Source organism: Neodiprion fabricii, chromosome 3 (assembly GCF_021155785.1).
Source record: "Neodiprion fabricii isolate iyNeoFabr1 chromosome 3, iyNeoFabr1.1, whole genome shotgun sequence".
In the NCBI taxonomy this organism is placed as follows: Eukaryota; Metazoa; Arthropoda; class Insecta; order Hymenoptera; family Diprionidae; genus Neodiprion; species Neodiprion fabricii.
In genome coordinates, this window is record NC_060241.1 from 37,595,676 (window position 1) to 37,618,979 (window position 23,304).

Below are 23,304 nucleotides of genomic sequence, written 5' to 3' on the forward strand. Positions count from 1 at the left end.
GAATTAACTGAAGAACAAACTAGCTAAGTTGAAGAATTCTTTTCAAGATCGTGGGCAAGGGATCATTTGAAATACGTGATATTATTAGAACTGAAAAGAGAGGACTCTTCGAACAATGTGAAGAGGATTTTCAACCTTTCCTTCTTCTTCCTCTTCTGCTTCTCCTTTTTCTTCTCTTCACATCACATCTTCAACCGCTCTTCCAGATATTTGCGGTACCGCCGTTGAAACGGTCCTCGGTTTATAAAAGAGGAGTGTACCACTCTGTCTCATTGAAATTCCCATTCTCGTTTAACTTGAATTTTTAATGGCTTTCGACCGCGGTGCGAGATGATTGTGGAAAAAAAAGTTTAAAACTCGAAGAGTAAAATCAGTCGCCCCGAGCCATCCATCCATCCATCCATCCATCCATCCGTCCATTCTCCCGGCAGTCCAGCCCTCTTCAAGTTCTCCCGACAATTCGCACCCTCCTTCGATACACCCCCGCGTCTCTCGTCCCGGTAAGAAATGCGATGAACCCTTGTAGTACCGGGAGCGAAGCCGCGCTGCACCGAACCACGGCGGAAAATGATAGCCGAGATCTCTTACACCTCAAAAGGGACCCGTTGATCTGACTTGCTAATACTCAGACGGGAATATCCCGTGTATTAAGCTGGCGGAGAGTTGTACCTCAGACCAAAGAACCTCGACGACTTTACTGTGATTATACAGCCCCACCCCTCGCCTCCCATCATACCTATCAAAACTTCCCTACCGTTCCAGCAAGTGTCACCATCATCGAGATCTTTCCAAGTTTTCCGGTCTCTCAAGCTCGTTGATTCCGCGCTGCAATGAAGCGCGTCCAGATCAACGCCGAGGTGTTTGCCTCTACTAAGAGGGAAGGAAGAATTTTGACGGAAAATGTTTGAGCCGAGAAGTGCAGCGTGGAAGGAGAAACGCAGCGTCCAATCCGGGTCTGGTATAGAATGGCCAGAGTGAGTTTCTACAGCTCGTCAACTTGGCCCAACGTAGTAAACTTTTTCCGTCTCCTCTCTCAGTCTCTAGATCCGTCTGTGTAGCCCCGGTAAGCGCGAGTGAAAGTTCCGCCGTCTCGCCCTCGAAGAAGAGGAAGAAGAAGTTGAGAGAGAGTTCGACGTAACGAGGGAAAGAGGCTTAAACAATACTTCCTCCCTTCACCGGGTCTCCTCTTCACTATCTGCTCCTCTTCTCTTCCTCCGTTCCTCTCGTCTCGGGAAAGACCCTCGACTAGTTCCTCCCCCCGATTGAGCCTAGGTATCCTGGCGTTTCCGTTCAAGTTGACACTGCCGGAGAAAATCGGAATCTCTAGTGCCACAACGGCGATGGAAGAGGCTCAACGTCGAATTTGAGATCTCGGATTTTTGTTCGAGATAAATTCCGGGACCTTCGTGATATTACTCCGGAATTCAGAACCGATAACGGACTTTCAAACGTTTCAATAACGGGGTTGGGTTAAGCGACGAAGAAAAGACGCCGTGAAGACGGGATATCGCGAAATGGTATCGCCCGGTATCCGCAACATCCTCCAGCGGTAATCATATGTAAACACAGCGGGATGGATATGCCGGAACGATTGCTCCGGGCGAACTCATCCGAACATGCGCCCTTTGGTAAGGCCGCCAGTTTTTCTTCAATATAAAGGGAACCGTGATCGAAAATCAGGTTCCCGTTGAGGGGAATCGCGCACTTTTGCGTGTCTGTTTGAATACACGGAAAATAATCACTTGTCAAGTCTTGGCGAAGTGAAGAGAAAGAGAGGGAGAGAGAGAAAGAGAGGAAGATAGAGTGGTTCTCATATCAGTGTTCGCTAGCTGACCAGGACAGCCAAGAAATTCAATTTTGGTTGCCAGCCGAAATTCAGCTCCTTCGGGAGTTTCATAATACGGCCTCGGGTTGCAAAGAAAACATTCACGTGCCAAGTATGATGATGTGTATGTACACATATACATATACATGTATATAATATCAACGTTCCAGGCACCAGGTGGTCCAACAAAAGCCAAGTGTACCGTGCACATAAGGAGTAACGTGCAGTTGAGCGTTCACCTCTTTCTTTTCCCCCTTGAAGTCGGTCGTCTTTCATCAGAGTTCAAATTTCGCGGTTGTCTTGGCAAAGCGTCAAATATATTACATCATATTCTCAATTTTTCGGAAATTATATGATATTATTCAACTCAATCTGGTATGATTTCCGTGAACTTTACAGCGTTTCAATGTTCTTGAAGATTATATGTACCATGACCTCGTCATTCGGTCTTGAAATACTGAGTATTTTTTTGAGAATTACTCTTATGTTAATTCGATTATTATACGCGATGATATTGAGACTCTGGACCATTTGTGACGTGGGAAAATTATTGAATCTAAACGTCCAAGACTAATGTCAAACTCATTGCAAGGTCAAGGATTTTGACAGTCAATCACGAAAGTCCCGACTGGGGCGAATTGGGATTTTCAATATCGACGGTGTTTTTTAAAACAAGACTTGCTCAGTCGTAAAAAGTGTTCTCGAATAACAATTTCCTGACCAATCGATTGGCAGTATTGAAATCGTGAAGTAACAATGCTGTTTGAGTAAAAGAAAAAAAAAATCATTCCAATCTACCGCAATAAATTTATTGAGATTCCACTTTTGACTAGAATAAATTTGAACCAGTGTGTAATTTGAGGGTTAAGAGAGTTATATGAGAACAGAAATTATCCAAGTGCGCACTGCCACTGTGCCGTTTTTAAACTGAGCGAAAAATGAGAAGATAAACTATATGTACACTGATATCCCGCATATATACGTATATGTATCATAAATGCATACGTATGTGTATACGTATACAGAAAACATTGGTATTTCGGATATTTTATTAAAGTCTCAGGAGGCGGTTGGAGCCGGCAGAGATGAGGGAGGAAGTTTGATCCCGCGGGAGGATTCCTTCCTCCCTCCCTCCCTCCCTCCCTCCCGCTTCGTCCATCGTTCCCACGTCGTTCTTTCACTCCCGCAGCCACGTCTCCTCCTTTTATTGATTATTGACCCAAGAGGATACCCTGCAGGTCCATCCCTCCCTCCCTCTCTCCCTACCGCACGTCTCCTTTTCCCTAGGTCCACCTGGGAAATCCTCAATCCTGACAGATGAGCCGGATATTTAATTACACCGACGAATCGGACACGTTGCTGTCCGGCAGCCTGACTGCTCTAGATTCGAGATAATCGAACTCCGAACACGAGCCGATTCCCTCTGCCTTGAAGCGATATTTATCGGAGGTTCCCAGGATTAGTGCGTTTGAAGTGGATGCCGTAAGAACGAAACTCTAGATGTGCAGAACGTACTTATAATCGTTGCTTTTGTCGTGACGTGGCTTGAGAAGAATTTGACAGGCGTGTCTTCCATGTCTCCGACGTATCCTTCTCCTATCGTTCGTCAGGTTCTCGATTCTTTTTTTTTTTTTTTTTTTTATTTTCACGTCTCTTTTTTTTCTCGTCCTCTTATTTTTCGTACCACGCGCTCCAAGTATAAAGATCAAATGCAATTTCTATTAGCGAAGCTACGCTGTTGGCTTCGCTTTGAACAGGTAGCGCGGAGACGTGTCTCTTAGAAAGTCCATTAGGAGGGGTAGAGGGCGGGCAGTCGCGTCCCGGAAATCCCTCGGGACCAAGAAAGAGCTATAAGGTACACGACGGTGCCAGCGGCGTTGCGACGATGCGACCCGCGGTCTTCGAGCCGCGGAAGACCCTTGAAAATAATGTCACCGACCCTGCGCTGCACGCGCCTCGAAGCGAAGGGGGTAAAACGAATTGGGCACTTGATGCGAAGGGACGAAAGATAAAAATAAAAAGGAGAGAATAAAGATAAAAAAAAACAAAAGTAAGTAAAAAAAGAAAAGAGAAGAGAAGAGGGAAGAGAGACGCCGAGAAAAACGGGAGAAAAGTGTTTCCAACTTGTAGCCTCAGTCTTTCATTCGAGACATAAATACTGTAGCATTGTAAAGCGGAGAACGTGAAGTGCTATCCGTAAAAAAAACATGATACAGGGCCTAAAGTTAGGAAGTAAAAGAAAACAATATTACGGCTAAAGAGAGGATAAAAATACCTCCATCATAACGATTCGTGCTGAGGAAAAACCGTTAATTCATGATTATGAAACTGTTTGAAATTCGGTAAACCGTAATAAAATAGAACATAGTCATATTTTCAAAAGTAATAAAACAGTAATTTTTTCCCAATGTTTCGTTACGATAACGTTGCCGAATCAATTTCGTTGATTTCACCTCAGTTACACCTGTGAAATTCATTCTATTGAAGATTCTTATACAAGCGTAAGAGAAGGAAGAGGGTGCGAGTGATGAAGACGCGAGGTCCTTCAGTTCCGGGAGTCCGGGTCCCCCGGGAGTCTCGGGCACCGACTACCTACTACCCTGCATTAGCCCCATCAGCCGAATGTTTTTGCGCTCTCGAGTTACTCGCTGGGCGGCCGTATTCGTATACCTATATCTGACTAGAGAAAATATGAGGTACAGGGATATGGAGGAATGTATAAGCCGAGGGGCACGAGTGGTATTAATTAGGCAAATTAAACTCTGCATCCACCCCCGCCCGTCCACCTTTCTCTACCTGTTCCTCCGCCTCGCACTTTACCCTCCCTTATTTTCCGGTGTAACATATCAAGGTGAAAAGTGGCCCACATTACCCGCCCACCACTCGCAGATACAGAAAGGCCTAAAAACTAGGCCGGATGTAACGAGCGCGGATGATTCGTGGTCTGTGGTCGTTAAAGAATATCCGGTTTTTTTCGTATCAACGGAAAATACACACAAAAAAAAAAAAATGGTTCTCTGAACCAGTAAATTCTGGTGTTGAGTATTGATATAGTCTGCGCAACAAGAAAATTTATTTGCAACAGCTGAAAGTTAGCAAGTTTTTAGCTAACGAGTTTGCTAAAGTGGAACTTCACTTGTCTGTGTTGGCTCAAATATTGCTGTGACTATATTAACACGAAAATTTACTGATCCTTTGATATTCTCATTTTCTCATAGAGAATTCGCCGATGTTCAATATTGCTTGAGAGATACCACCATTTTGGTTTATACGCTGTTATTTCCGAGCTCCGTTATTTTGACAGGATGATAATGTCTTCCCATGCTCTTTGAAAATAGTCACTGTACATTGCGCTGAGGAACAATTATTCGAATAGATAAAAAAATTGTTGATAATTCTCAAGTCGTCGGTAAATAAACACTTACGTATAAACTTGGTAAAACGAAATGTTCCTAATACATAGAGTTCGTCAATTTGGGATTTCGTCACTCGAATTATTCACTTCAGCAACAATCGCAGATTAATTTCTATCAGTATAACACCGAAGATCAAAAAAGCTTGGCTCGTGAAAATTCTCGGCTGCAATATGGAAGGGAAAAATCTTCATGCGATGACTTAAAAAATTTGTAAAAATTTTTTGAATCACCAAAAGTGAAAGGGCGTCTGGAGGTAGCAATCAGGGACGAGAAGTCGCAGGAAGGAGGAGAAAAAGAACATTCGATTCAGCAAAATGGCTGCGGAATCAGCGAAAACGTGTCTCTTCCGGGTTTTCGGATCCCTCCTTCTGCCGATCGTGATCGGTGTTATTCCCTCCCACAATCGACCCCTTCATCCGACTTCATCCCTTTATCTTAACGCGTCCGAGCTGATCGGCGTAAATCCGCAGGTGAATTCCAATCTCGATACTCCGGTAATATCGACACATCGTGTCTCCTCTCGAATTATCGACGCTCGGCGTTTTGCCATTAATTTCATTTTATCCGGGCATGGGATTCGGGCCGATCATATAATGCGTTTTAAATGTAAAACAGGCTTGGCCTGCGGGCTCCGTTATTCCGCCCCTGGAGAAACGAGCCAATGGCGTCGAATGTACGCACGGATATACCTACGGCAGTATCGGAACGGGATCAAATTTCGTTCCAACTTTTTTTCTCTTCACGTTTCAGTGTTTCTGCAACATCATTTTCTCGTTATCAACGCTACGATCGGTCAGAATTTTCCTCCTTCTACTTTTTCACTCGCCATATTAACGATGTGAAAAACGAGGAAACTGTTCAACTTGTCGATATATTTCACCCGGTCGTCACTATTCTCTTCAATACTGTTTTGGAGAAATTTTTCGTAAATCGGCTTGGATTCTGGAGGGTTAAACAATGCGGAACGGGCATAATTGGTCACTTTTCCAGCACCCTTGAGTTGATGGAAAATCATGAATGGAATTAGCGCAAAGTTTCTACAACGAAATTTACGGATGCATGGAAGCCGTTCCCAAAAAAATTCAATGACGTAACTCAGGGCGGTAAAATTATCGGATTGTCTCTAATAGCGTTTAATTAATTTAATAATCACTCAATTAGTCAAGAAAAGCATATTGAAGGAAACGCGTAAATAACTTGACAGAGTGAAAGGGGGGCGCGTAACGTGTACGGTATCACCTTCCGCTAAGAGGCTCAGGTTTTCTTTCAATTTCCCCGTCTTATTCCCGTCAGCTTTTCCTCCTCTCGTTCATTTTCTTTCTCCAGCTTCTTCGACCTACCCCGACGATGCTCGAGTAAACTCGTCCGCTCGTCCTAGTCCGCATCCCCACACCTCAGACTGCGAGGTTTGAAGTCGGTAACGTGGGATGGGCGGCGTCTATGAATATTCTCTTTGCTACTCGTCGCCGGTAGCTGGATACTTACTTACTTACTTGGAGAAGCCCAATGTAGTCGCTAAGCCAGTAAACGGCGCATTCACCGCGCCGGCTTTGCGGTAATGGAAAAACGTCATTTCCCGAATCAGATAGAGGCCTGAGTTTCGCAGACCCAAAGAGACACCGAATCTCGGAAATATCTGAAATACGTCGTTAATGGTCTACTCCATGCAAAAACCTTCTCCGTTCTCCAAACTTTTTTTCTCCTGCAGAGTATTTTCTTTTGTCCCTCAGTATCAACCATGGGTCTCAATTTTAACCCCGATTGATTATGAGACTCAAATTGGTAACTTTACCGTACAACAGTCTATGTTTAGGAAATATCGTTACTTGGCAAAATTTAGGATTTTCTGATGTTCAGTAAAACATGATAACCGGGACATACTCGTACTACGAAGCTAGCGGCCAGAATTACCAGCAAAACGTGTTAAATTTTTTGAAAATAGAAAAATACTGTTCAGCTTTATTCTCATAATTCTATAAAAGTATCAAGGATTCAACGTATTTCACAAAATTTTGATTTTCCGACTTACGCTTTGGCTGCTAGTTTCAGCCTCCTCTCGTACTTGAAAAAGCCTACTCGTACTTAAACGTCACTCTAAAATTGCAAAATATCGATTTCTTCACCCTAAATTTCGTTACGTCGTACAGTCACCGACTTCAGCCTCGTAACTGATTGCTTCCGTGCACCATGAGACCGATCAATTCCTAGTCGGGTGTTGATTAAAGGCAATTGGCCGACCGGAGAGCGTTAGGCGGCTACCCTTGGAGAACAACAAGTCAATATTAATAATCCGCCGAGCATTTGACCCAGCCAGGCAGCCTCTCTTCCACCCCCCGATAGGCGCGAAATTATTCAACGCGTTTCTGCACACAGACGGCGTGTGAGAATCCGGCCTTCCCCTTCACACAGACTTCGATTTTCGAGGCTGTGGTTGTTTTTGGAGTTAATTGGGCAGTGGATGGCCTCGCGGGCAAAGTCCCCTGCATAATTCACCGACCCTACACTCCCGCGCTGGCCGACCTCTGGAGTGATCCTGACTGACCCACAGGGTGCATTTCGGCCGCCACCGTCGAGTCGAGCAACCGGCTGCGCACACGCGTCCGGTTTTGTTTGCCCAGCTTCCGGTGCCCGAATGACTCGCCGGATCTACCCGTCTCTGCTATTAAGCCATTCCCTTTATAACGCTGCATATTACTCCTTTGATACGTGCCCTGGCTCTTGCAGACCTGGAGGAAGTCCATTTGATCCTTTCTCAATTTACGACCATTTTTTCGGCCTTGGTAATTGTGCCCGGAAATTCCGGGGGGGTGAGGGGAAGATTTTAAAATTCAGAAACTCGGAGTGTACGCGAGAAGAGTCGAGATGCGGAAAGGTCAAAGTACGGAGAAATTAGCGAAACAAAATATATATACAGAGTCGTTGGAATTCTGACCCCAAATTTCGCTGCCAAGGTACAGGAAATTTTGCAAACTCAGAACGAACATATTCAATGTTTGCCTTTATTTAAGAAATCGTGATTATATTTCGCGCCGTAACTATTTTTTTTTTTTTTTTTTTAATATGAATAAGTCACAATCTACTTTGAGACGCTTGCGGTAACGCTGTTGAAAAATTCTTTTTCTATATGTAAAAACAAGAGTACCATGAATTCCGTTTCAATTTCCCGCTCGAGGTTTGAGGCAGCATGCGGGTTTTTCGGAAAAATTCGTTCAATGCGTTGTAAGACTGATTTTTAAAATAAAACAAATTGTTTTGCTTGATTCCTGAACTTTTACTGTACCGACGTGAACTATGGTATAAACAATTTTAATTACGTGAAAACAAATGTTAAACCAGTGTGTAATGATCGAATCTGTGACGATATCGGAATGAATCCCGTCAAGTCTCAAGTGTTGCGTAAAACAATTCACGGGCTGACAGATTCGGGGTATAAAAGGTAAAACACCTCCATGCAGCAACGGGAATCGGCTGTTGATTCAAGTGGGAACGTGATAAAAATGACAATGATGAGTTAATGCAATAACTGTGTACCCTCTGACCCTCGCCACGTCCGTCGATCCGTCGAAAACCTCGCAAACCCCTGCATACGTACACGCGCATTGCATGCGCACCAGGAATTCCGTGTCTATGTAGATCGATGCATACATACAACCGGCATAACGGGGGTAAAAGGGGAGGGAGATGCACGAGGGTGGAAATGGAAACTGTATTTAGTATTTAGTGCCAGCTACCAATTTGCGAGAGCTTTCTCTCTCTCTCTCTCTCTCCCTCTCTCCTACACCTACGTTTTACGCCTGGGGAATGAAGCGGATATCTGCGTACGTGCACGTATACTACATGTATAGGTATAGGTAGGTATATACAAGTAAACTAACCAACGATATAAACGGGATTAATACGGCTCAGCTTCCGCCCGAGTTAATAAGAAAATATATATGTACAACGTCTATACAATCGGGTGGGTTCGGCTATATTTTGCAGGATGCATACTTATCGACCATGTGGTTCTCACCGCGCGGTCAAAAAGCGGTTGTTATTATTTTATCCACGGTTAACTGTTATCAGCTGATCTTCTACCCGCCCTGATTTAGCCGACTTCGCTGCTTGAACGAAAATTTGAAATACGATTAAACGAGTGCTGTGAAAACCTTTGTTCAAGATCGTTGTAAAAATTTATAGCTTCATGAAATGTCGTATAATCCGATTCACAAGTTGTTCACTTTGGAGTACGTTGTTTCGTTACTCACTATTTATATACCAATGAATTTACCGACGATAATTATCAAGTTAAAGTAATCAAGTGTGTGACTAACAATTTGTATCGTGCAGTTCTTTAAGTGACTCGCGTGAATCCTGTAGCGAATTCAGTAAAACTCTACTAATTGAACGAAAATTGGGGTCGCACTTGATAAATATAAGGACAAAACGAATACGATTCAGCGACAGTGTAAGCAGTACGTCGGGTGTTGTGACGTATTGTATAGAACGGAGGCGACGAGGGTCGCCAAGAAAGGTAACGAATGCCCAGTTTAGCGGCTCGGACACGGTAAACTGCATCGGTTTCGGTGGAGATCAGGGTCCCACTGCCGCCCCATTAGAGGAATCATTGTGGGAACGGTTCGCGTCAATTTGTACCCTTACTAACTACGAGCCAAAGGCATTCGTTACACAAGCGTTGGCGAAAAGCGGCAGGGCTGAACCTGAGAGCCGAGCTTCGCGACGCGTCCACTCGGCGCTGGGATTTCAAAGGGGTGAAAAATCGGAAAAACCGACCAAGGGAGTGAATTCGGCGTGACTGATTCGCCGCTTGGTTCTCGAACACTGTTAAAATTCACGTGTAATGTTCGCATGGATTAACGGATTCGCGCATTTTGTCACGCGATAATATACGCGGGAAAAATATGTACATATTTATTTCATTTTGTCTCGTTTTCTTTTTTTTTTTTTCGTTTTTCGCTCTCCTCTCTCTCTCTCTCTCTCATGCTCGCAGACGCTGAGAGATAAAAGGTCTCTCTTTTCACCAGCCACGTATACGTCAGGTTTTAATTAAATCCTCCAACAGCACGCTCAAAGTCGTTGATGCGCAGACATCATAATGCGGAGATGTTATTCAACGAAATTACGTTTTCATTTCATGTATTATATGTATATCATATTCTTCGCATTCCCGGAAATTTCCTGGATTTAATTTATTCCCGACTCGTGTACCGGCACGATTTACGTCAACTTTCTTACAGTTTTTGCAAAAATTCCGTCGACCCATCCTCCGGATGCTTTTTCATCTCGATTTTGAACCTCCCTCGATCTCGTCGTGTCTCACGCATCGTGCATTACCACGTCTATTCGCGCAACAACGGCATCCCTTTGTCCCTGTATTTATGTGAAGTCAGGGCTCGCGTAACGATCCTGATAACGACTCATCGCTCACCACCTGTAAACCCCAACCAAACTTCCAGAGACAGAAGGGCGGATAAGCCACCCTGCGCTTTGCGCCTTCTACTCCGTAAATTGTCGGATTTGGGAACCCAATTTTCACATCACTGTATCATGTAAACTTTGCGAAAGCAAAAGCGAGTAGAAATATAAACAAACTGATTCAAGCGAGTAACTGAGATCCAGTAAATTTAAGTACAGAAGAACACACTTATACTTTTCAAATTCAATTTCTTCAAGGTGATTCGAAAAATCAAAAAGTAGTAAAGATTTCATTTAATTTTTAGTTACCTTAACGTCACCCTAGCTCCAACCTCATAATATGAATTTAATCGTACACTGAGAAAAATTTCATTTATTACAGTAACTAGAAAAATTCAGTAAAACAGGTTTGGTTAAAAAAATCGTCGATCCTTTTTTGGTAATTGCAACGCAAAATCAGTTTGTTTGGTTTACTCTACTTTTCTAGTTAAACAAGGCATTGACGTCAATTTATTGTTGCACGAGCATTACATTTTCGCAACAGTTACAAGAAAATATAGCAACAGTGATCGTAATGAGAAAGAACAGTAACGAATACTAGACTTTCCGGTAACAGCTAGAATACTAATTTTCATTTTCTACCTAGAACTATGTTTTTCGATTGTGGTAAAAAATGAAAATAGTCAAGGACCGAGCGGTAAGCGGAATTAATAATTTCTCTCGGTGTATTATTTGAGCGATAATATTTCCACATGAAATATAAATTATCCTTAATAATTAAATGAACGTATCCAAAATTGTTGCACCAGTTTTTGCTCTTGAAAATTTGAATCCTGACATACATGCCGAGATACTTGGGCCTTTAGTATTCCGAGACAGAGAGCGGCTATCCGTAGGCCAACATTGTTTCGCGGACCCCAGTTTGTGTGGCAGGTAATAGTTAGGCAACATATCTCCGTCTATTCTGACCCCTGAATGTAGGCGCGTCGGCACGTTGCATCGACGGGTATCCGTGCAGTGTTCGTCGAACATACGTGACGACCCTGCAGGGGTTGTTGTACATACAAGGTGGAAGGGTGAGCGAACGAGCTGCAGGACGAATTTCACCCCGGCTATCGGAGTCGCAATTTCGCACTGGTTGACGACCACGACACGGGAGGAGAAATAACACCGAGTACCTGAAACGTTTCGACTATTTTCATTTTCTGCTTAGGTGCCGCGGATCATTTACGGAACGATTATACCTGTTTATTGAAAAACGCGAATCCTAGCGCGGTGTGATCACGGAATTACTCGCGGCTCATTCGTAAGTCGAAAACATTTTATTAGTCACCTCGTTTCATTTCGTCGATCGATGTTGGCGAAATAATTGAAGAACAAAAGTTTTCTCGCGAATCTTAGATCGACGAATTTTGGAACTTTTAACATTGTTAGGTGCAATGCTACGTCCATAGTTACGAAAATTTCAACACCCTTGAGGTAATTTACGAAACACTGTCGAAAAATACAGACGATCCGGGGAGGATTCGAGGATTTTTCAAACGGCGAGCCGAGGTCACAGCTCGAGGGGTTGAAATTACGTTGCATACGAGGATTTAGCGACGGGTTCGCGTGGAATCGTTAAAACGCGGTGCTAAACCACAACAGTTTCACCCTCTTCAGACAAGCGTAAATCAACAATTAAAACTATCGCCATAAATAATTATCGCGTGTTGAAAGGAGGGAAAGTAACTCGTTCGTATAATTTTACCCTCCGTGTATCTTTTTTCGTCCTTCTCGTTCGAGGTGACTAATTCCTGGCTGAGAATGAATTAACCGAAAAATAAATGACGAGCTGAGTTGGCGGAAAACTGGTGTTTAATTTATTTTTCAAAAATGTGACTCGTCACGCGGTTCGTAACGACCGGCGATATATTCGAGCGGCAAACAGAAGTCGACTCACCCTCCCCAAATTTTCATACCGACTGCAGGGGATGCGATAATTATTAACTGGTTTATTTAACGCGGTTCTCCCTCAGCGGCCCATCCGCTTCGGCTCGCTTTCTCGACTAACTTTGAATTAAACACGAATCCATTTGGACATATTTTCCCACGAGATTGTCGGGCGATTCGACGCGTTTATACCGCAGAGGCTGAACCTACATACGTACGCACATATAAATTTGACGCATCGTGCAGTGGTTGGAAATATAATTTCCGATTATGCAAACCGCGCTGCTGCACCTTTTCCAAGTCAATTTTCCGACAAATTTTCCCGCAGGAATTCTGGCCAAAAATTCTCACCCAATCTTATACGCAAACACTCGGAGTGCATTCCACGCGACGTATCAACTGGGCCCAAGAATTTGACCTGCGGGCGTAAAATTGCGGGGGCCACATCCCGAGAGGTAAATGGCGAAGGAAATCCCCAGAGATTACCGGGCAACACGTGCACGCCCACTTCGAACATGCCCATCTTTAATTATACAATACTGTCTCGAGTCCGGTTAATCCTACGGGGGGTTGTTATAATCGAGTGTAATTCAGCTGACGGAACGGGGCCCGGGAATCAGGGAGGAGGCAGCTCCAATTATCCTGCGGGAACGGCGTTCCCACCTCCCCCCTTCTCGCCCCCCCGGAAGGAAAACCGGGATTCCCGTGGGAAGCGGAAGTTGGATGAATTATTGAGACGGTCGAATGTTGCGATCGAGATGAAATCACTGAAGGGACGCGTGGATGGATGGATGCTTTTTGTCGTTGAAGAAGCGAAAGAATTTACAAATTTCTAATCGAATCGGGGTGAAGAGCGAGAACGAGAGGGGAAGGAGAAGTGCCGATGCGAACCGGAGAACTCGGGGCGGATAAGTGGAGCGACGAAATGGGAAAATCACAAATCTTCATTAGAGACACCGCCGAGTGTCTGACCGGAGTTCTCGTTCGGTTCTGGAACAGCTCTGGTTCTGGAGGGTCGGGACCCCGGCCTCACATCCTGCAGGACGCTCGCCTCACTCCTTTCGGGGATACGGAGGGGCTGTAAGACCGGACATTTCAATAAACCCCGGCAAACGCGACCCCGAACCACTGACCGCCACCACCGACCCCGCAGCCTCGGTTCTACACCCGCAACTTTGCCCGAGACTAAATGCAATTTCACGTCTCTCGAGGAACTACACAATACGGTTAATTGCAATTCATTATTTTCCGGTCTCATTTTCGTCGCTGTTAAACTTACGAGAATTATCAAAGTTGGTTGACGAAAAGAGGGAAGCATCGAGTCGAAAGTCGGCTTTACTGTATTTAAGTTGAGTGGGAAATTTTAGAAATTGGGTTATTCTGGATTTGATGCTGGGCGTGGAATTGTAGAAGAGTCATGAAATAGCGGTATGGGCACAATTACGAATCTTTAAATTCGAGACAACAGACGATACGAAATTTCTAACCGTAAACAATCGAAAACTAGAAAGTCAAAGTACAGAACGCTAAAATTTGTATTTAAAATTTACGAAAATATCGAATCGTTGAAATAATATTTTAGTTTTTTTCATACTTTGCTATCCTAGATTTTAACTTTTCTATATTTTAAATTTCTACGTTATAAAACTCTGTAAACTAGATTTTAGCGTTCAGGAAAATTTGATATTGCACACCTGTATTTTCCAAATTTTCGACAATTTTCCCCCATTCGTCAATCCGACGTTAAGAGTGTCAAGGAATACGATAAAAATAATTTTCATACCTTCCAAATATTTCAAATCCGACTCGAGAATTCTTTACGTCCGCTTTACGCTTTTACAATTGAATACATTTAGCAAAGAAATTCGAGACTTGCAGTAGTGAAAATAACTTTCAATTGAATACGAAACTGCACGAACTTAATTCGGTAAAATGCATTGAATATAGTAGAAAATTACCTTTTGAAAAAAGTGGTAAGTAATTTGTGAGGGGAAAAAGGTTCGACTGAATTGATTTGTACCTAATTTGGCAAGTAAATGATCGCGAGTTCGAAGTTTGACAGTGATCGCGATTCGAGAGAAGTTCGTACGAAAATCGTGGCTTCAACAACATGTTGGATACGACCAAAACACAAAACGTAGAAGGAGCAGATTTCTCTTTCGTAAAGTTTGAGTATCCGGAAACCTAGAAGCAGACCTAATTTGTCGTCCGCTACATCAATTCCGATCGGATTAGCGCAATGATTTCCTACTATATACGAAAGTGACCGGCCCCTGGTTTTTCCTATAAATCTATTTTCCCCTTCGCTCCACGCTCCATCTGATTGGCTGACATTTCGTAGAGCTGACGACCCTCTCTTTTACGGATCGGGCTAATGGGCCTGCGAACTACAGATGGGAATTCGTCGAAATAAGGATCATCCGTCGTAATGGTTGAAGGTCTTTGTCACGTGTATTTTTCACCCCCTCTTCCACCGCGAGCGTCGAATAGAAAGCCCTGTTTAAATTATCCCGAAATTCCGTTGATTTGCGGAATTCGCGTATTACGATGCTAATGAAAATTCAATCAAATCACGCGTATTTCTCTTTTCGCTGTGATCCGAGAGAAGGTCTACGTATTTTTCCAAGACTTAGACGCGGCTCGTCGAAGGAAATTCCGCCTCATAGGCAGGAATCAATTTCGTTTTTCGTTTGAGAATTGCCCCGACGCTGTATTCGAACAGAGACGAAACGACGCCCCTTTTTCGCTCCTCGATTCAACTTCTCTGTCCGAAAATCCGCGCAGGTATTGACGAAGGGCGCGCAATGGTCACGGGACAAATTTAACCGGAAACCTTTCAGTTGCCGACGCGACACGTCGCTCCCTTATACTTCCCTCTCTTCCCGTTCACAGTCCCGAGATCGACTCGCTGATGGAAAAATAAAATTCCCATCCCTATCCTTCTCTCCGCTACTAGGCAGCGATTGTCATTTACACACAATCAGAGTGTGGTGCCTTTTTTCAACCGCAATTTCCGTTTCCCGTTCACGGAAACGGAATTGAAAAAAATTTCCGGATCACCCAGTTTCTAAATTGTCCACTGGCTCGGAAAAAAAAAAAAAAAAACTTTAAGAAGTTTATTCCAAATTTGAGCCCATTTTCGTGTCATCAAACGCACAGAAATCCACGCAGCGAACTTCGTACAATTTGGCAAATTTCGCAAATATCCAATACAGTTGTACTTTTCCAAGACGATTCGCGTTGCGCGGGGTTGGGTGAAAAAATATCCGATATAAGCCTATGAAAATGGCACCATGATAGTCGAAGATGTTGAGTTTGGTGACCGCTGCAGCAGGAAGAGAGGGGGTGGTTTCGGATTGAGGGCACAGGTCGCGTATTGGATCGAGATTTGGGATAACTCGAGTACGGCGCTCTGCGAGGATGAAGGAGGGTTTCTCGAGGTCGGAAGGAGGAGGAGGAGGAGGACCAGAAGGGAATGCGAGGGTCTGTCAGATGTCTTCGTTGTAACGAGACCGCGGTCTGGAAGGGACCGACTGACTGACTGACTAGACTGCTTTTCCCGGATAGAATCCTGCACCAAGACTGCCCAACCAATCCCGATAACGGCCCGCGGTGGAAGCTCCTTCGCTTCACCCGGTTGCCCATTCTTTAAAATTCAAAGACAGATATATTTTCTTCTTCGCCGATATCTATCTCTCCGGCTCGATTCACCGGCCTACGTCAAACCGGATCAAGATTAATCCCCTGCAGCATCTCCCAAACGGGGATCGGACGTCCCTCGGGAAAACGGAGCCGTTTTAACGCAATGATAACTTGGAGTTGTGTTGTTTTTTTCTTTTTTTTTTTTTTGTTTTGTATTTTGACTTTTTTGTAAAAGAAACTTGCAAGTATAACCAATTTTTAACAGCAGTATGCTTTCGGGCCTCGTTGTAACAATCATAACGACCTTATTTCTGATGAAATGATTTTTCATTTTTTTCTTTAGGATTCTTAGCGATCTTATTATAATGCGAAATATTCCTGGTAGCAATTAAAGTTGTTTTATTGAGTAGAAGCGATGATGATTGTACGGCAATGGCGCGTATTTCGAATTGAATGGTTGTCATTCGTGAAAAAAATTCGTTAACAGATTTTCTGTTGAATCAGAGACGCTTGAAACTTCCATCGCAGAAGTACACCAGCGAGCTACGTCGATCACATTAGAAGTAGTTCACGTTATTCAGACAAACAGACGCTGCACGGATCTGAAACGGAGAGTAGGAGAGTAAAAAAAAAAAAAAAACAGACTGAAAACAAAGATTATACACGATTTAACAGATTGGTGGAGGCTCACGGTGCAAGGAAAATCCAAAGCGAAGAGCGAGGCGGACGTCGAGCCATCTAGCTGTATGAGAACGGCCATGGAAGTCGGTTAAGAGGATTACGCGGATGGGATGTCGCGCTTGGAATTCTTGCTTATGCGAATCCAGGAAACAATAGCTCCAGAGTTGGCAGAAATATGTGCACGTACATGTATGCGCTTATTTATACGCATATACGTAAATTATACCCGTTGAACATCATACCGAGAACCTTTACACGCGATCCGTTCGTCATCCTCAACGTCCGATCAACCCAGGTGAAGAATATCCCACCGCTGCCACCAATTTTTGGAGCGAATAATTGCTCGAGTCAATCTTGTGTTCATCGTTTCAGAATGCTTTGCTTTTTAACGACTATCTAGATTGTTAACGCTGCCGGATTTTCATTCGAATGAAAATTAATTTCAAAATACGTTATGGATTCAAACGATTAGTCAAATTAACTTTCGAGTGGTAGTTCACAGATCTCCAAAGGAAAAAAAAAAAAGAAAAATTAGCTGAGTAGGGGAGGATTTTCACTCTCTCTCTTATGACTGATGGGAGGATAAATTGATTGTCACGTAGCGTAGGAAGGAACGTGAGTCTGGTCGCTTCGGCAGTGAACCCTTTTCAGGATATATCCGTCTTCGTGATTATCCTGAGGAGAACAGTGTTGGCGGAATGTTTGCAATACATACCGACGTCGCGCGATCTCGTAGCTGATATCCCCGGGGCAAATATTTAGACAGTTGTGTTTGCGGATCGTTGAGACTGTAGGTGTAAGGCGTTACCATACCTTACGACGATACTATGCGTTGCGTTACGTTACGTTACGTTTCCCTCCCAGTCTCAGCTAGACCCTAGACAACGGTATCGCAGTCTGAACGTCAAGCTGTCTCCGCTATTCGCATTGACGTAGGTATGGTCGGTTAGCGGATTATCAAAACCTGTCAGATATGCCTGTGTCGAGGAATTCTCGGAGCTGGATTTAACCGTCGCAATTAAAATTGATGAGTATCACTTTTCCTTGGGTACATAACATATACATGGGGAAGGATAATTATTACCTCAGCCGCTGGCTTGCAGCTGATTTTAATAATAAATCGAATTACAATGTGGGTACGTTAGTACATATCTGAAGTTTCGATCGATCAAGCGTGATCCAAAGCTCGAGTTTTCGTTTATTTTGAGTTCAGATCACGAAAGAATATGTGAATTAATGGAATACTTGGCCTCGAATTCGTGCTTTTTTACAGATCATAACCAAGTTTCTTCAGTTGCTCTTCCAAACTTCACGATCATAGTTCTTATCATCGTGTATTTTACGCCGAAGACGATGCCAGGGTGAATACTTTTTATCTCCGGTAGATTTCCAGTGAAATCGATGGAATCAAAGGGTGAAAAATCTTCCTACCTTTCCAACACCGGTGAGTTCCTTGACGCCGATCCTCCTGAGAAGCGCCGGAGGAGCCGGTGGGGGAGATTTGAGAAGAAGAGCGGCATAGCCGTTCGGAGAAATCGGTTGTTCATCCGAAGCGATGCCCTCGTCGCCGGATCGGCGTCTTCGATGAGGACTCGATGAGAGGTTTAGCTTTTGCGCGGCTCTGGAACATGGAAACAAGAGTATTAATGCGTTTCACGAGACAACGAAGACCACGAAAATCGGTATGCCGCAAACTCGCTATAATAAAATTGAATAAATATAGGAAACGGGGCTTCCTCGAGCCGCAGGGATCGGACGATTAAAAGCCGATTCGTCTTGTCCTTCCTTCCTGCCTTCCCGGAATTTCGGTGGCACAAACGCGGGCGACATACCTTAGCTCCTGGCTCCAGCTCCTGGAGAAGGGCGCGGTAATCAGGGAAGGTAATGTACCGGAACCAGGGGGTTCCCGGGGGTTCCGGGACGCTTACCTCTCGCTCCCTCTCCCTCTCCCTTTCCCTCTCCCCCCCTCTCCCTCCTCTCTCACCCTCTCCGCGGCCTCGTTAACCCACGCTCTGTGAAATTGGAAATACCGGTCCCGCTCGTTGCCGGAGGCAGACCCGGTGCACCCTGCGGCTTCAGGGGTGGAGGTAGAGGGGCGTCATAAAAAAATTTCAACTTATCAACCCGCCAAGCTTTCTTTCTGTCCTTATTTTTGTTCCCCCACCTTTTCTACGTCTGTACCATTTTACAGGTTCATATTTTGAAGTGCAACACGTCGCTATACGTTATTGTATCCGGTATTTATTTATTCGACTGATAAAACAGTTGTACGAGCACCGTTTTCTTTTTCGCACATCTTTTCAACCGTTATTTTCACCTCTTTGACCAGACAGAAGAAAAAATATACTTCATCCCACATTAGAGAGTATCGCAGGTCAACTGTGAACTTATAAATAGCATTTGATTATTGTCATTTAGAGTAAATAGTGTTTTATCCATTTACGGATGATTTTTTATTTCGTAAAACCTTTGGTAATGATCAATTAATTAACTATCGGTTCATCTTTTGTCCATAATATAATACGAGTCAAACTACGACAGCTGATTTTTCAACATTCTCACGCATTCCTGAGTTTGAAATTTTTAAATTTTAGTTTGATCTCTTTTCACCGTAATTTTACAGTATTATTCTCAGTCAGGGACCATTTAACGACGCAAGTACAAAAAATCCTACATGGAATTTTTTTCTTTTTTTACAAGGGTTATCACGTTTAGGTGAATGAGCATGAGAACAAAATAAAAATTCAGGGTATAAGCTACACATTCACCTATGTACATTATACAATATGCATACACTGTGCCTGCGTCCTAGCGTATCTTTTCGGCTAGTTAATTTAGGTTTTAACGAGGTAACGCAGCCAAATTTTGTCACAAACATTGCGCCGCAGACTCAAACCGTACAAAAACTATACACGGTCCGACGTTTATGATACAGTTTCACCATTTGTAGCAGTATTTTTTTCCCTGGTTTTATTTTTATTTCAACGTTTTTTTCTACCTTCTTTTTCACCTTTCGCTGTTGTTTGGCTCTTGTTCTGTCGTTCCATTATGGATTTTACGAGGCGGAACTACTTTCACGGAGGCTGAAAAACTGTGTATAGAAACACTGTTACATACAAGTCCTTGACGTTTAATTAACCCGACGAAAAATAAACTTAAATAAAAGTTATAGCCACTTGACCACAGCATTCGTTTACTTATATTGTGCTTTCTACTACAAGTCGTTGTTTTTTCTCTTCCGTCCGCGGACTCATTGGGATCCATTTTTTGTGGCTCGTTTATAAACATACAGACGATTTAGGAAAACGCTTACAGGTGAGAAATTTGAAGCTTTAACAGAGCGAGGAAGATGAGAAGAAAAAAAAAACGAGGAAGGCAAACACGCGGGAAAGAAAGATACGTTCATTGATGGAGACGTCGGAGGCGCCGAAGGGTGTCAAGTCAAATTGAGCGTGAGACGCAACCGGGAAGGATCCATCACTGCAGTCTACAGCTTCTGCCTTGCTTTCCTAGTTCGTTGTGTGTATTCTTGCCACCGATTTTCCGTCTGTCTTCTCAACTATACATGTACGATGCGCTAGCAGAAGTCCCTCAGGATATTAGGGAATGGAAAAGGAAGATACCTAACAGGAAGTGAAAGAATCCGGTATACATAGGACGAGTATAAGAACTTTTCTCGAAAATCAAATCGAGAAAAATTCTATGACGTCCATAGTTTTTCGACGCAAATTACGCGACCGTTTTTGAAAAATCAGCCCAAATTCCTCCTCTTCTTTTTATCGGCAGACTCGACCCGACAAAGAAAGGGACTTTTTAGCGTGGATTGGGTTCGCAGCATTGTTTTATCGACTTCAGGAACGAAGACCCAGGTGCGTGTCACCCTCGCACAATCTAAGCATCAATCAAGATTGCGAGTCCACGATGTGCTTTCGTTCGAAAGACGCGCGTGTCCTTTGACTCTTGTTCCAAAACAGAAAACGATCTATACGCGTATTCGAAATTACTCGTTTGTTTTTTTTTTCAAGCTAAAAAAGACAATGTTTAAGTTTTTATCCAGCTTTAATTTATTTGGAATCAAATTTCACATGAGAGATAATGAAACGATGAAAAATAGTTTTGGCGAAGTAAAAAATGGTTGAACAAAGTAAATCCACGCAAAGCTTCAAGTGACGAAGAATTCAATTTTTCACATCCGAAATCGCCTAATTTGGAAATAAATTTTATTTAAAACGTATTTATACATTCAGAATACACTGTTATTAAGATCGTTTCTTTTTTTTTTTTTTTCGCTTTCTTCAAATCCGATCATTTTATTTCATTTTTCATTCCGCGAAAGATTAGGAAGAGTCCAATTAGAAGGAAAATTCAACGACGGTCGACGGTTTTAAGGTTCAAACAAAATGTGACACGGTTAATTTGAAAGATAATTTACGTCCGTGGAGACATTTGAAGCTTGGCAGTGAGCCACGGTTACGAAGAAGAGAAGGGGTACGTACGTACTGCAACACTAGACGCTCTGCAACGACGTGTAAGTATAGAGAGGTATCTGGTTAATCACGGAAATTATGGCAGGAGCCTTGCTAAACGTCAGAACCAGTTTACCTCGTCATTAGTAAGCCCCGCGCCAGGAATTATTCCGTTCGAATCGCTTCCGGAATGTTGAAGCTCCCGTTTTCAACCTCTAATGTAAAAACAAACGTGATAAACGGTTTTTAAAATCGTTAATCATCCGAAAACAGAGAAAAAGATGGAACTGAACCTTCGGACCGATGATTTATCCACGCTCAAAATTAGTCCGCGATGTATCTTAATTTCAACAGTTTTTGTCGCATCTCCCATTCTTCCGTATCTTGTAATGGATTATCATTGTCTGTTCTCGGCACAGCCTCGTCTCCTTCAGAATTTAATTTTAGCCTCTTTTTTGAATTTGCGAGCTGGTTTGAAAACCTCGTTAAAATGAACATTCTTCCGCCTCTCTTCAGCAACGCTTAAGGTATTTCTGAAGCATTTTCTCTTCTGGCTCCCTGAAATCGACAGTCTGAAGAACAGCGGTTTCTCGAAGGAAAGTGTAACCTGTGCGGACGTTGAAGGGGAAGAAGACGAAGAAGGAAGAGGAGGAGGAGAAAAGTTAGGTAACGTACGAGGAACGAAGCGAGGCAATTCAATCAGACGTGGTAGCAGCGAACAGCTGAGACCACGCATCCCGGCACTCTTTCTCTTTCTCTCTTTATTTTCCCCCTTCGTCCGTCCCACTTATCCACCGCATGATTTATTGCCGAACATTTTTGCAATCTTATTACACGTATGTGCGGTTGTTTCACGATTTCGACACAGCTGGTTATCGGTACTACGCATCGCTACAAACAATGATGAATTGAACCTTCGGTTCTTCAAACTTTAACGACCAGACTCTGTTTAATTTCCCGCCGACGGGGCTCCGAGGCCGAAATATGCGTGGAGGATACCATGCTTAAAAGAGAAAAGAAATGACGGATTAAAATAAGAAAAACTTGTAGTTACGGTTTTCATTTTTCACCTCAACCGAAAACTATAATCCTGGAAACAAACTGAAAAACTGTAACCAAAAAATGTAGTATAATTATTAACCATTTTTTTACCATCGTCACTAGCACTACATTGTTTGTAATTAAAAAAGTGACTAGCACAGATTTTCTTGTAATTCCAACAATACTTTAATCGTCGCCGAAACGATAGGCATCTTATCGTAGTTTCGTAACTACTTTAAGAAATGAAATTTGTCGCGGTGTGTGAGCGATAAGTTTTTTTAAAAAAAAAAGGTTGCAAAATTTATGGATTATGGAGAAGACCTGGCGTGCACGTTCTTTTCGGTACCCCTGATGGCTGGAGGGGTCGGAAAAGGCAATCGCAAAAACGTGAAATACGGTTATACGCGATTCCTCGTGTCGCCTCGATGACGAGGGCGCTTTCTTCGGCCCTCTTCGGTCGTTCTTTACTCCGTAACTTCGAGGGTTTCGTCGCGTCTAAGTGCAGGAAAGGGCGTCGTATGGCGACCGGCTCATTTCATGCCGCGTTACAGTTGTAATTTGAATATTAGCCGGATTTATCGCCGTCATTCTTCGGCTCAGTCCAGAGTTTATTCACGCTCCTATAATATCGAGCCGTTAATCAAACCATAATACCGTGGAACTTCGCGCCTCGCAGTGAAAATTTCCACAGGTTATCGTAATTTTCTTTCATCTCCCTCGGATCGTTTCGTTTCTCGCTCGGCAGATCCAACGCCGCGAAACTGAGTAGAGAGGGAAAGGGAGCGAGTGAGATGATCTTGGAAAGCGAAGCCAATTTTCTAGTACTTCAGAACATGCGTTTTCACCTCTCCACCTCCTCCACCGACCTGACAATTTTACCCGTCTA

General features: G+C 43.4%; 1 protein-coding gene across 1 annotated transcript in view; it reads right to left on the reverse strand.

Annotated features, from left to right (window-relative positions):
* Window positions 1-23,304, reverse strand: part of LOC124179225 — a 309,079-nt gene that overhangs the window by 76,886 nt on the left and 208,889 nt on the right. The window contains exon 7 of the mRNA XM_046563427.1: window positions 18,343-18,532. Coding sequence (XP_046419383.1) covers window positions 18,343-18,532 — 190 coding nt within the window. The remainder of the gene's footprint in view (window positions 1-18,342; window positions 18,533-23,304) is intronic.